This window comes from Pseudocercospora fijiensis, assembly GCF_000340215.1.
Source record: "Pseudocercospora fijiensis CIRAD86 unplaced genomic scaffold MYCFIscaffold_12, whole genome shotgun sequence".
Classification (NCBI taxonomy): domain Eukaryota; kingdom Fungi; phylum Ascomycota; class Dothideomycetes; order Mycosphaerellales; family Mycosphaerellaceae; genus Pseudocercospora; species Pseudocercospora fijiensis.
The window spans coordinates 312124-324291 of record NW_006921543.1 but is presented as its reverse complement, the minus strand read 5'-3'; the positions used below and the strand labels follow the sequence as shown (position 1 = coordinate 324291).

The following is a 12168-nucleotide window of genomic DNA, read 5'->3' as shown; positions in this document are numbered from 1 at the left end:
AGTACAACACTGGAAACGGATCGAGGTTCACTTAAAAGGAGACAGACGAGCCGCTCAAATCTAGCAAAGACAGCAATGCCGCCGCCTACGCCACAACGAAACCACCGTGCTAGCGATGCTGCTTCTGAAGGGAGCCATATATCGCAACAAGCACCAATTATTGATCCATCGTCCTACGTTATAGTCACGCCGCAGAGCGAGGCGCCACCTTGGCCACCAATGCAACCCCTCGACCCGCAACACCGCCCTTTAACGTCAGCACCCGCTCATATGCCCATCTCTGGTGTTGAGCACGACTGGATGATCTCTCCGGACTTCAGCAACCATGGCTTTGGGCCGGTCCCGAATCTAGGAGACCTGCCTGCACTATCTGAACGTGAAATTGGCAATATCGAATTCCTTCATGGCCTGCCATCCGCGGAGGATTGGTCAAGGTGGCATGCTGGATCAGCTGCGGACGTCAGTACAGATCTGGATGGCTATCCACCCCGAGGCCGTCAAGCACCCAACAATTATCATTCTCCGCCCATGGGCGGCATTATAAATGGCTGAGGTTGAACACGTCTACATCGCAATGATGTGGCCATGGCTGGGCCGTCACCCACTACTTGGGATCGACAATCTTGCACTTGAATCAAAGATGACGCTGGCTGGTCCCACTGCTCTAGCCTGCATCGTCATCAAAATGCTCAGTCGACAGTCCACTCATGATCGCTGTTCCGCATATAAGTGCTCAGTCCAGCGACATCTCGACTCGCAGTCGCCTTGACATCTCCGTTGCCTAAGAAGGCAAATCCTGTACTCCTAGTCAGCACGCAATTGAAGGCATATTATGATGGCTTACTGTTTTTGTATCGCCAGCGAATATTGTAGTCCTCCATTCTGGGCTCTTTAATCGTTTTAAGGAAGTGTATCGTGCTTCCCGGCCAGAGGTAGATTCGGTTCTTGATCTTGCCATCCTTAAACCAACTCCGACATTCTTCCTGCCAGACCGTTTCTTTATGAAACTCATCAAAATGAGCGTAAATATCGTCAAGAGCCTCTTGCTGAACGTCTATCGCCTTGATGTGTTCCGTTTGGATCTTCTTCATCATCTTGACCGAATACTCAATCGTTGTCTCAATGGACGGTAGCAAAGTGCCATTGCTCCAAGTTGCGCCGGGCCCTACAATCACATAGAAGTTAGGGAAGCGCGGAGCTGAGACTCCCAGGTAGAGGTTGACACCGCCTCGTTCTTCCCAATCTTCCTGGACACTTTTGCCGGCAGCGTTGATCACCTTAAAAGCAGGCTGGAAAGCGACTTTGAAGCCTGTCGCGCAGACCAGCACGTCCATTTTATGCTCAACCCCGTCCTTGGTCAGGATTCCGTTTGGAGTCACTTTCTCAATTTCTACCAGTACTGGCTCGACATTATCCTGGACCAAGGCTTCAAGATAGCCATCACCAGGCGAGATCCTGCGACACCCGGGCGACCAGCTTGGTATGATGAAGTCCTTCAGCTCTTGATGACCAGGCCCCATACGCCTATTCATTTCTTCTGTGATGACTTTCCGGAAAGTATTCGACAACTCAGAACCTTGCTTATACATACCGAACAGGCCGTTGATCTCAGCTTCAATGCCTTTCCGGAATTGGAGATGGAACTCTGGGTCTTCTCGGAACTTCTTTCGGTCTTCTTCTGTGAATTCATATTGTCTTTGGCCTGGGTCAACATCCTTGCCTTTGTGAACTGTCGTTAAAGCTCCTGCGCCGAAGGGAGGACTGATCCACGTCGAGGAGCGGATGTATACTTGGAGGTTCTTCGCAATCTTTTGGAGTTGAGGGACAATTTGTACGGAACTGGAGCCGTTTCCGATTACGCCAATCGTCTTGCCATCGAGGTCGACGCTATGGTCCCAGCTGGCGCTGTGCATCTTTGGACCTGCAAAGTCGTGGATACCCGGGATGTCTGGCCATTGCCTGGTCGGAATCAAATGCGTTAGCGACAGTCCCTGCAATGCAGAAGTCGAGAACTCTACCAGTTATTAAGAATACCAGTGCCGTTGACAACCACGTGTGCCCAGTCTTGCCATGTCTCTTTGGATGTCTGGTCTTCGAGTGTGCTGTTCAATTCGTCATTAAGGGATCACCTTACCTTCAGGCGTCGACTCACATGTTCCAAACACCTTGCTCTTCATCCCACCGACATTCGACCACCTTGGTGTTCAGCTTCATGTATCTCTCACTTCCATGTCTCTTCGCAAAGTTCTCAAAGTACTGTTGGATCTCTGGGCCATACGCAAAGAAGTGCGACCAATCTGGATTCGGGTCCCACGTGAAGGTATAGTTGTGGCTCGGGATGTCGCAAGCAACGCCTGGATATGTGTTCTCTAGCCCTACAGCAACCATTAACAAGGCCATATCGATGATCACTGCTGAGAATAAGAATAGCCCTACAAGTGCCTCCAAAATGCTTGTTCTTGTCAAAAAGCGTCAACTCCCACGATCCAGGTTCAAGCATCTTGTTCATCTTGTATGCTAAGCATAAGCCTGAAGCACCAGCGCCAACGCATGCTACTCGCAATCTTCTGGGCTTGCTGTGATATTGATCCAACACCCGATACGGTCCGTCCGGCGTTGTTTCAGGGTAATCGTAGCTTTGCGCGACACCATTGACGCCGCTTACGACGCTAGGCATTGTCGACTGCCCACCAGAGGGCGTGAGCTCGTTGTCGGCGGAACGCATTGTCATTACCGGTCGATGAGGAGGTTCGAAGTAAGATTGAAAGAGCAATGCAGCATACAAGCTACACTCCAAAGGTACATTTTATCCATCACCTACGCTCGTTGGCTACACGGACAGGGGAGCTTCTTACCGTCCTCGGTGTAGCCTGACCAGCTCAGACAATGCCTCGCATCCTGTCGGTAGCGATTATCATTGCATTGAGAGCCTCAAAAGCAGAGGCTGTACCACGGGATCAGTTCGCATGTCTCTGGCGACCCACTCGAGCTTGTGGGCCGCTACCTCCGACGCAACACTTACTTCGGAGAAGTGTACCCGCGGGTTGTCGCGGTCGCAAGATTGCCAAAGTAATGTCAGATAAGACCATGAGAAAGGAGCCTGATACTCTAAGAGAGCGTGAGGACTCCAGACTCCCACTAACACGGTGTAGGATATGTTACTTACATATCGTTCGTGTGCCAGTGAGTCAGTGTAGAGGCACAAAGGCATGTCGAAACGTCGACAATGGCTCTGAGAACTTCGTACAAGAAAAGGGAGGAAGAGAGAGGTGGAGATCTGGACCAGCAACATGTTATTCGAGATATGTGTCTCGCTCAGTCGCTTTCATGCACCGAGCAAGATGGGCATCAGCATAATCAGGTTGTCTACGATGATACATCTTCAGCCCAGAGAGCTCCACCGCATGCCCAAACAACTTGTGATCAGCTGTCACGCCACCTGTCGCCTCACCGGTGGATTCATGACGCGACTCAGGCTCCAGCAGCTTGCCTTCACTGTCTTTGCCATCGATGAGGAGTAGGCATGCTTCGACAACCTTCTCAATCGGTACAAACACGTCATCTGGGAAGGTGTTCCATGCCGTCGAGTCCAGGAGATTGGTCTTCACCGATGCTGGGCATATAGCGTTTACCCTAATGCCATCGTACTTGTAGAAGTGTGGAGCAATACTTCGCATCAGTCCTAGTACGCCATGTTTGGAGGCGCAATACGATGGGGAAACCTGGCAGCGATAGATGGCACCGACGCTCGCAGTGATGATGAGATTCTTGTCATCACTCTGGGCTGATTGACGGAAGTAGTGCTGCGAGAGCCAGACTGTGTTGATGACTGATTTTAGATTGAGGTCAATGACTAGTTGGTCTGGTGGAGGTGGCGGTGTGCCGCTCGGATGCGATTCGTAGAAGTTGAACCTCTCAACTATGCCAGCGTTGGCAAACACAAAGTCGAGCCTGCTCGAGGAGTCGTATGCTTTCTGAAATGTGTTCGCGAGAGAGTCGTAGTCCAGTACGTTTGTTTCGTGAAATGTTGCTTTGTCATTGCCAATGGTGGTCACTGCTTCGTGTCCCCGGTCGGCATTAAGATCGAGGAGATGTACATGCCAATCTCCTCGATTCGCAAGGGCCTTAGCAACTTCAAGGCCCATGCCACTGGCTGTGGAGGATGGGTCAGCGGGATTGTTGATCATGAAGGCTGCACCGAACGACTTACCACCGCCAGTGATTAAGGCGGTCTTCATTAGAGCGCTTTCGGAAGACGACGCCATGGGATACGTCGGCCCTGTCTAAGGACGCGGTGCACGTTGTACGGGCCCTCCTTGCCAGCTTGGATTGGTTGTCTGACGGTCAGCCAGAATGCGGCGAAGGCGGTGGTTGTTGCATACAGGGCGGCGCCCTTGTAAAGCAGACTGTTGCCTGCGACGGTCGAGAACATGTTGGAGATTGGGTGTGGTATTGGATAGCCTTGGTAAAGTCGAGGGTGTGTGAAAGGTGAGGTGAGTGGAGAGGGGTGGAAAATGAAAGGAACCGTTTCAGCGAGCGACTTCCAAGGTACTTCGGCTGTCTCTTAAACAAGGCGCCAGGAGGTGGTCACATGGAAGTAGACAACCCGTACCCCGCGCTTGCGTGGGCAATGATGTGAGCAAGTGGAGGTCTTTGTCGCTCCAATCAGAGCGCGTGATTGCCAGCGCCACGTCCACAAGCGTACGAGTGAGCCGCTCCCCACGATTTCCCCAGCTGCCAAGTCCGGGGAAGTGCCACCGTGCACAGCTGCCACCTTCCTTCTATCATGGAGACGGAGAGAAGGTGGTCCAAACGCTGCAAAGAGACACACAGAAGTCGAGTGAGTTCAGCTCAGAAGTGAGTGCTGCGTTACTACTGAGCTCGAGACGTCGTACTGCAGGTACTGCAGGAGATCAGGTGATTGGGCCCGAGCTGAGGCTGATCAGGCGTCAAGGCAGGAGCGAGGGAGCCAATTTTGGCCGCGGGCGGGACGGACGGAGCGGGACGGCGGGAAGACGGAACGGAACCTCGGTCTGGTCACTTTGCCTCGTTCCACTTTCGCGTCACTTTCTCAGCTGGAAAACATGCTCCAGCCTGACACGAACGCGCAGCAGAAGGCTCGGTCTATGCTCTGTGACGGAAAGACAGCCGCGATGGCTCCAGTGTATTGTACGTGTACGGGTACGGGCACTACGGGTACTGCCCAGCGTGCTGACGACGTGCCATTGTTCTCTGTCTGACTTTTTCCTTCCACCAAACATCTCCGCCATCATGTCGCACTTTCCATTCAGCAAAGAAAACTTGCCCAAGCAGTTGATCATCAACAACGAATATGTCGACTCGCAGAATGCCCAGAAGCTGACGGTCAAGAACCCCAAGAACGGAGAGCTTGTCGCCGACGATGTGCCCTTGGCTGGCGAGCAAGACGTTGATGCCGCCGTTCGCGCGGCCGAGGAAGCCTTTCCGGCCTGGAGAAAGACCACTCCGGCCAAGCGACGTGACATGCTGAACAAGCTGGCAGATTTGATCGATGCACATTCCAAGGTGAGCCTTGCGTGCCCAGCCATCATGCATCTCGTCACCTTGTAAACTGACGGCATTGTAGGAACTCGGGGAGCTCACCAGGATCACCCTCGGAGCCCCGTGGACCAGCTTTGGTGCCTTTGAGACCGCCTTGTGCGCTGAGACTCTTCGCTTCAACGCCGGCTGGACTGACAAATTTGCGGGCGAATCCTATCCACAGGAGGATGGCTTCATGAAAATCGTTCGCAATGAACCTCTCGGTGTCACGGCGGGTATCATTCCTTGGAATGGCCCTATTGGCAACGTCGGTCTCAAGGCGGGGCCTGCACTCGCGACGGGCAATTGCTTCATCCTCAAGCCGAGTGAGAAGACGCCTTTTGCTGCTCTCGCCTTACTACCGCTCATCAAGGAGGCTGGCTTCCCCCCTGGAGTCTTTCAGGTTCTGTCCGGAGACGGTACCACAGGTGCACTGCTCGCAAGCCACACGCGCGTACGCAAAGTATCATTCACTGGCTCTATCCCTACTGGCAAGAAAATTCAGGAAATGGCCGCCAAGAGTAATCTGAAGAGGGTGACTTTGGAACTTGGTGGCAAAAGCCCTGCTGTTGTTTTCGATGATGCCAATTTAGACAACGCTGTCAACTGGACTGTAAATGCTATCACTGGTCACAGTGGTCAAGTATGTTTCGCCGCCTCTCGCGTGTACGTGCAAGAAGGCATCTACGACAAGTTCATCGCCAAGTACAAGGCCCTATTCCAAGAAAGGACCAAGCTCATTGGTGATCCGGACCTAGACTCGACCATTCTTGGCCCGCTCGTTGACGAAGCCCAATTTAATCGTGTTACTGGTTTCATTGAACGCGGCAAAGATCAGAAGCAAGGTACACTTCTCACGGGAGGTGCAAGAGTTGGCAGTCAAGGTTACTTTGTTGAGGTAAGCTACCCAGTCGTTCTTCCCCTTCTTGCAGCTGACGATGTGCAGCCGACGATTTTCACCGATGTTGACCCCAAGTCTGAAATCCATACCGACGAAATCTTTGGACCTGTCTCGGTTGTTCGTACCTTCAAGACTGAAGAGGAGGTGATGAAGATGAGCAATGATACGGAATATGGTCTCATGGCAGGAGTCTTCACCCAGGACATCAACAAAGCTATGCGCATCGCTAGCGAGTTCGATTCAGGTATGGTTGGCATCAATTGCATCAGTCTTATGATGACACAGGCTCCATTCGGGGGCAGCAAACAGAGTGGTGTTGGGAGAGAAGCAGGCATCCATGCTCTGAGAGCCTTCACAGATCCGAAGACGATCATGGTCAATCTGACGTACTGATTGATGGTGCGGAATGACGATGCGAATAAGAGTCTTCGCCGATAGCTTTATGCATGTGCTGCTCAGTGAAACTCGTTTTTCTCTGCATTGACATCGTTCTCCAGGAAGACATTCGTCTGATCATTCATCTTCGCATCGATGTTCTCTAGTAAGAGACACATCACCAAGCCAAGTCCACCAAACGCAAGCGACGACAGAGCAGTGATCTTCAGCCCGTATGCATAGCTCCATTGGAAGGCTTCACTTGCTGCGCCAAGAATCTCAGCATCACTGCCATGAACGCTGTACGTTCCATTCCCGCCGGCAGTGAGAGCTTCCAGCAGAGCTGCTGCCACCGACTCACTAGCGCCTGCATTCATCGCTGCTTTCGGGACCAGCGTAGCGGCTCTTGACGTCTGCGTGTTGGTCAACACGCTCGTATAGATAGCTTGCGCCAGAGAGCCACCTGCATATCGAGCGACACCTGCCAACCCTCCAGACATGCCAAGATCATGTTGGTGGACGCCAAGCTGTGTGAACGCGATGGATTCGTACTGTGCCCAGCCGAAGCAAGTCTGTTCAAGGAAGGCAAGGGCAATCATCGCGCCCTTGTTGTATGGAGTGACAAGAGCCATCAGACCACCAAAGAGAGTCATGCCAATCCAGGAGATCGTAAGAGTCCACTTCCAGTGGCCTAGGAGATTGCCAAAACAAATCAAAAGAATCGCACCAAAAACCAAGCCTATGTTCCCTGGCAGTGTAAGGAGGAGCTGCTCAGAACGAGGCGTCTCTGGAGTGACGTAGAAAACATTGATCATCTGGTATGTCTCAGCAATTAGCTTCTCCTGGTCGCGTTCAAAGATCTTACCGTTGGATAGATCACATTGATAGTTCTTAGCTAAATTCTTAGATCGCAAAATCCAGTACCTCGTGAGAGAAAGGAGAGAGAGAGGGAGGGAGGGAGGGAGGGAGCGAGCGACATGACGACACAATTGGAAGTAGGTAGGCACGAGGGTGAAGCTGCCCTTCAGTTCTACCTAGCACACGGAAAGCAGGAGCGGTACGATCAGCAAGCCCTTACACAAGCGCAGCACTGAATGGCTTTTTGTGATTTTCCGTGAGTATTTCCTGTAGCAGAGCTCTCTCTTTACCGTTGCTTGTACTCTCGCTCTTGACCCCATAATAGAACATAGTAACGATGAAAGCAAGAATAAAAGGCGCTGTGAATTGGCGGCCATGGTGCGCGCTAAAAATTTGCGGCGGACAGAGTGGGTATCTCGTATTCGACAGCGTCTCCCAGAAGCCGAATAGCACCAAAGGGCCAAGTCCTACAGCGAGTGGTACGATCACCATCACATCCGAAACTGATATATACGTAGTATTGATGATTCCGACCAGGGCCAAGCAGACTCCCGGGATGACCAGCAGTGTGCCGATATAATCCAACCCAAAGATTGCTTCCTTCCAGGAAACGCCTTTAGGATGCTTCGGTGGATGGTACAAAACGTAAAGTCCGATCAGAGAGAAGACTTGAGCGATGAAGCCACCATAATAGATGTGCTTCCAAGCATCTCCGGTATCAATGGCATAACGGCCGACGATAGGGCCAATGATGACAATTACGAAGACAAACCCGTCCGAAATGCATATGCCAATGTGACGATACTTGTTTGGCATCAGCTCCGGTATCGAGCACATCGCCATTTGACAGAAGCCACCGCCAAAGCCGGCGATTGCCAGTCCTGCGGTCATCTGCTGTGGGCTCTTGGCGGTAGCGGATACTAGCATGCCCACGGCTGCAGCGACTTCCCCGACCAATCTGTTGCGCTGTTATTAGTGCCTGGTTTCGAGTACCCTACTCATTACCTACAAGAAGATCCTGCGTCCGAACAGATCGCTGTTGGCCCCAGCGATGAGAAATCCTAGGGCATTTCCTGTCGTGTAAGCGGGAATGTACCAGTAGACTGAGGTTCCACCAGCATCACCGAGTTTCGAAGCCAGCGTAGTCTGCATGGCGGATGTTGTTGGAACGGGCCAAAATGATAAACCGAAGCATGATGACAGAATCTGAACTTCGTCAGCGGTTGATCAGAGAACAATGCTTTGTTTGCGTACGAAGATTACGACCCATGTCTTCCAAGTTATGTTAGTGCTCTCGGTCGAATTAATGACTGCGCTCTCGGATGGCGGCGATACTGTCACGTCCTCTTCATGCTGAATGACAGCCTTGTCCTTGTCATCTGATGACATTGGCGTCATCTTGATAAATTTGAAGGGCAATGTTCGTTCAGCAATTGTGCGATCACAAACTGTTAGAATCAAGTCGTGTTTCCAAGCAGAGTTGTCGAGATCTCAATGGGAACCCCTGCTGATAGACACTTGCAACTCCATGGATCGCAGCCTGAGCCCATTGGCCCGGTAATCTTTGCCCATTGGTCTCTTAGAGCGCAACAAAACGAGGGGAAAGAGTCGGCACAGCTGTAATGCTAGCCGATGAGGTCCAGCCATGTCAAGCAGAAGCAGAGAGCAAAAGATCAGGGCAGCAGCGGTTAACATGATCCGAAACACGTCTGAGGGCATTTCCATTGCGCTCCAACGACACTTGCCAATTATATCGTATCGAACAAAAACCGTCGCTGCCACACTCTAGTCTCTAGTCTTCAACGTCTCAGGTAGCACACCATCATTCCCGCCAACGCCAGGCGTAGCATTCCCGAAGATCACATTCTCATATCCAGCGAAGACCTAAACAAATCAGCTTCGGCGCCACAAGGACCAGTCATCCATTAACTTACTCGTACAGGCATTGCCATGAAGTGCTTACAGTCAGGATTCATCGCCTGAGAATACTCCTCACTACTGGAAAATTCGACCCAATCTTCCCACTTCTCGACCCAAATTTCTGAGCAGCCATCATAGTCCATATGCTCGATTCCAAGGTTAGCGCCAAGGTCTCGAGCCTTTTCTTTGAGATCGGCAGTCTGATGAACTTGAGTATAGCGTCGTATCTTGAAGATTTTGAAAACTTTAGCTGCGATCGTCAGGTCTGCATGGACCGTCTCCCAGTGCCGATGGAATTGCTCGTCTGTGACATTATTGCCTTTGGAGAAATAGAACGAAAGCTTGATATAGGGCTGGTAGTTTGGGTTGGCATCGTAAGAAAGTTGAGGATTCTGGAAGTCGTGGTCGATCTTTTTCAACGTCATTGTGTGATCTTTGCGTCAGGCGAAGTCGATACACAGCTTCAGTGGGAGTGTGGAATCTCAGATATACACAGATACTGAGGCGGTGCTTCGTAATGAGAATCTTTGCGGGGATCGCATGAGGGGAGATTGCTCCCAACTTCGAGGAAGATGCCGAGCGTTGCCGTGTAAGCCCGTTGAGGTTATCCGAGTGGGATGCGATCGGGAGTGAACGTCTTTCATGGTGGATCACAGCACCAGTGAGATCCTGAGGCGAGGCAAGCTCTGAGTCGTAGTCAGGAACGCAGGAAGATGGGAACTCTTTGTATTCGTAGCGTCTTCGTGTCACTTGTTTGCTTTAGGAATTCTGTATCCGCGACAGCGAGCACCACCAGGGCAATGAATGTTCACATAGGATGAGGTTGACGATGGCCATATAGGGAAGTTTTGCATTTCTACGGTCGCCAGCTGAAGCTGAGATCAATGCACTCAGAAGGCGACTAGCATTCGCTTAGTAGCAGAACCGGTCTTCATTTCATTGACCATATCATTGAGGTCCTCTAGTTTGCGGTGCTGTACTTCAGGTTTGATCGAGTGCTTGGCCAGAAAGTCGACTGCCTTTTTCATCCTTCGAGGCAAGCCAGTACTCTCGCTCTTGATTTTGTAGCGGCCAAGGGCAAGATCCATAGTCGAAATTGGTACGGGGTCGTGAGGTAAACCAACAACCATGATGATGCCGCCTAATCTCAGTATTGCAGGAACCCCTGCGTATGCCCATCTGCCTGCCTTCATCGATCTTACTCCATTCGATGGATTCATCTCCGCTTTCACGTCGGCCGCTGCAACCGTAAAAGGTATATCGTATGCAGTGAAAGAGTCGAAATACACCACGAGGACGCCTTGGTGCATTCTGCTGCTAAAGTGAATGAAGACATAGTCTACCTACACGTGATTCGCGCTTGCGGCGTGCGGCAATGCTGTAGCTCCATGAGCAGTCCCGCCTGGAAAAGCATAGACGAGGCAGCCAGGCCGTACGTCGGTGTAGGAGGCAACGGCTGTGTGGGGCTGAGGAGGGACGGACCTCTCTCTCCAACTTGTTCGTTGCGTCTCTTCGGCGGAGAGTCGTGCTACCATATCATGTTGGACACAAGACGAAGTCGACGATGACGAACGACGAGATTGTAGTGGTGGGTGAAAGGAGATGAAGTAACAACCCGTATTTTCTCACCCATGTTCTTTCTAAATCTTATTTACTCGAAGAACAACATGTCAACATCGAAAACAGTCCCCCGCAATCCCGTTCATGACTTTACAAAATATGCCAACTTCTTGAACACGGCCACCTCCGCCTTCTTCATGCTTCCCATGCTCTTCTTGGTCCACTCGCTCTCACTGGCCCGGGCAAGCTCCTGTTCCGGCAAAGTCTCACCATCGAAGAAATGCTACGGCCGTCAGCTTCACGTCGCCAGGAACGCCTTCTCTCGAGCACGTACCAGAGTCAAGTACTTGGGCTTGTCAGCAACCAGAGGATTGTTGTAATCGCGATTGGAGCGCGCGAAAAAGAGCTCATACCGCTCTGTCTTTCGCCAGCCGGTAATGCCGGAGATTTCTGTCAGATGCTCCTGTTGATACCACTGCTCATAGTCCTCGTCGTCGGCTGGCGTAAAGCCAGCTACAATGACAAAGTCCGGCTGCGCGTCCCCAATCGCCTCAGACTCCGGTCCGTATAGCTGTTTGAGCTTGTAGTACCTGGTATCGAAGTCGGCAAGCTCAAAGATTTGGCCAGATCCGGGCAGCTTATCACAGTGAACCGGTATCTCTGCCCACATCTTAGCTTATCGGCGTTCATTTGAACACTGAATGCACCCACGCTTGAATTCGTCGGATCCCAGAAAATCGACGTCAGCGGTCGGATACAAGGCCAAGTATGGCTTCTCTGCTGCTGGATCTGATGCTTTCCATCGATAGGCCTTTGTCGGTGCTCCGGAGCCACTGGTCTTGAAGACATCCGGAATGTGCACTCCTTCATACCATTCTGTAGAAGCCTCTTCAGACAGTCTCGGGTCTTTGATGGTCGAGTTCACATATAGCAGTCCTGGATTTGGGCCCGCCAACGGCTTGTCCATCTTGAGTGCGGTACAACAGCAATTTCGA

The 12168-nt window shown here is 51.6% G+C and overlaps 7 protein-coding genes across 7 annotated transcripts; 2 read left to right on the top strand and 5 right to left on the bottom strand.

Annotated features, from left to right (window-relative positions):
- The first annotated feature begins 60 nt into the window (after positions 1–60).
- Positions 61–849, top strand: MYCFIDRAFT_212678 (uncharacterized protein). The gene has a single exon (XM_007933863.1). The coding sequence runs from the start codon at positions 76–78 to the stop codon at positions 550–552; it is 477 nt and encodes a 158-aa protein (XP_007932054.1). The 5' UTR covers positions 61–75; the 3' UTR covers positions 553–849.
- Positions 61–2689, bottom strand: MYCFIDRAFT_168744 (uncharacterized protein). Its single transcript, XM_007933862.1, has 5 exons — positions 2437–2689; positions 2153–2375; positions 2019–2102; positions 845–1959; positions 61–796 (listed from the first exon to the last, which is right to left on the bottom strand). The coding sequence occupies exons 1-5, from the start codon at positions 2675–2677 to the stop codon at positions 690–692; spliced, it is 1770 nt and encodes a 589-aa protein (XP_007932053.1). The 5' UTR covers positions 2678–2689; the 3' UTR covers positions 61–689.
- Positions 2690–3279: 590 nt separating this feature from the next.
- Positions 3280–4492, bottom strand: MYCFIDRAFT_60105 (uncharacterized protein). Its single transcript, XM_007933812.1, has 2 exons — positions 4211–4492; positions 3280–4153 (listed from the first exon to the last, which is right to left on the bottom strand). Exons 1-2 carry the CDS (start codon positions 4263–4265, stop codon positions 3294–3296), a joined length of 915 nt encoding a protein of 304 aa, XP_007932003.1. The 5' UTR covers positions 4266–4492; the 3' UTR covers positions 3280–3293.
- Positions 4493–5271: 779 nt separating this feature from the next.
- MYCFIDRAFT_146648 (uncharacterized protein) lies at positions 5272–6853 on the top strand (the record flags this gene model as incomplete). The annotated part of the gene is made up of 4 exons (XM_007933861.1): positions 5272–5544; positions 5606–6022; positions 6056–6457; positions 6506–6853. 4 exons carry the CDS (start codon positions 5272–5274, stop codon positions 6851–6853), a joined length of 1440 nt encoding a protein of 479 aa, XP_007932052.1.
- A 62-nt stretch (positions 6854–6915) lies between these two features.
- On the bottom strand, positions 6916–9082 carry MYCFIDRAFT_42500 (uncharacterized protein; the record flags this gene model as incomplete). Its single annotated transcript, XM_007933800.1, has 5 exons — positions 6916–7650; positions 7701–7730; positions 8009–8651; positions 8703–8899; positions 8948–9082. The coding sequence occupies 5 exons, from the start codon at positions 9080–9082 to the stop codon at positions 6916–6918; spliced, it is 1740 nt and encodes a 579-aa protein (XP_007931991.1).
- A 536-nt stretch (positions 9083–9618) lies between these two features.
- MYCFIDRAFT_42215 (uncharacterized protein) lies at positions 9619–10038 on the bottom strand (the record flags this gene model as incomplete). The annotated part of the gene is made up of 2 exons (XM_007933781.1): positions 9619–9840; positions 9889–10038. 2 exons carry the CDS (start codon positions 10036–10038, stop codon positions 9619–9621), a joined length of 372 nt encoding a protein of 123 aa, XP_007931972.1.
- A 1277-nt stretch (positions 10039–11315) lies between these two features.
- On the bottom strand, positions 11316–12140 carry MYCFIDRAFT_83221 (uncharacterized protein; the record flags this gene model as incomplete). The annotated part of the gene is made up of 3 exons (XM_007933860.1): positions 11316–11423; positions 11508–11833; positions 11885–12140. The coding sequence occupies 3 exons, from the start codon at positions 12138–12140 to the stop codon at positions 11316–11318; spliced, it is 690 nt and encodes a 229-aa protein (XP_007932051.1).
- Positions 12141–12168: the final 28 nt, after the last annotated feature.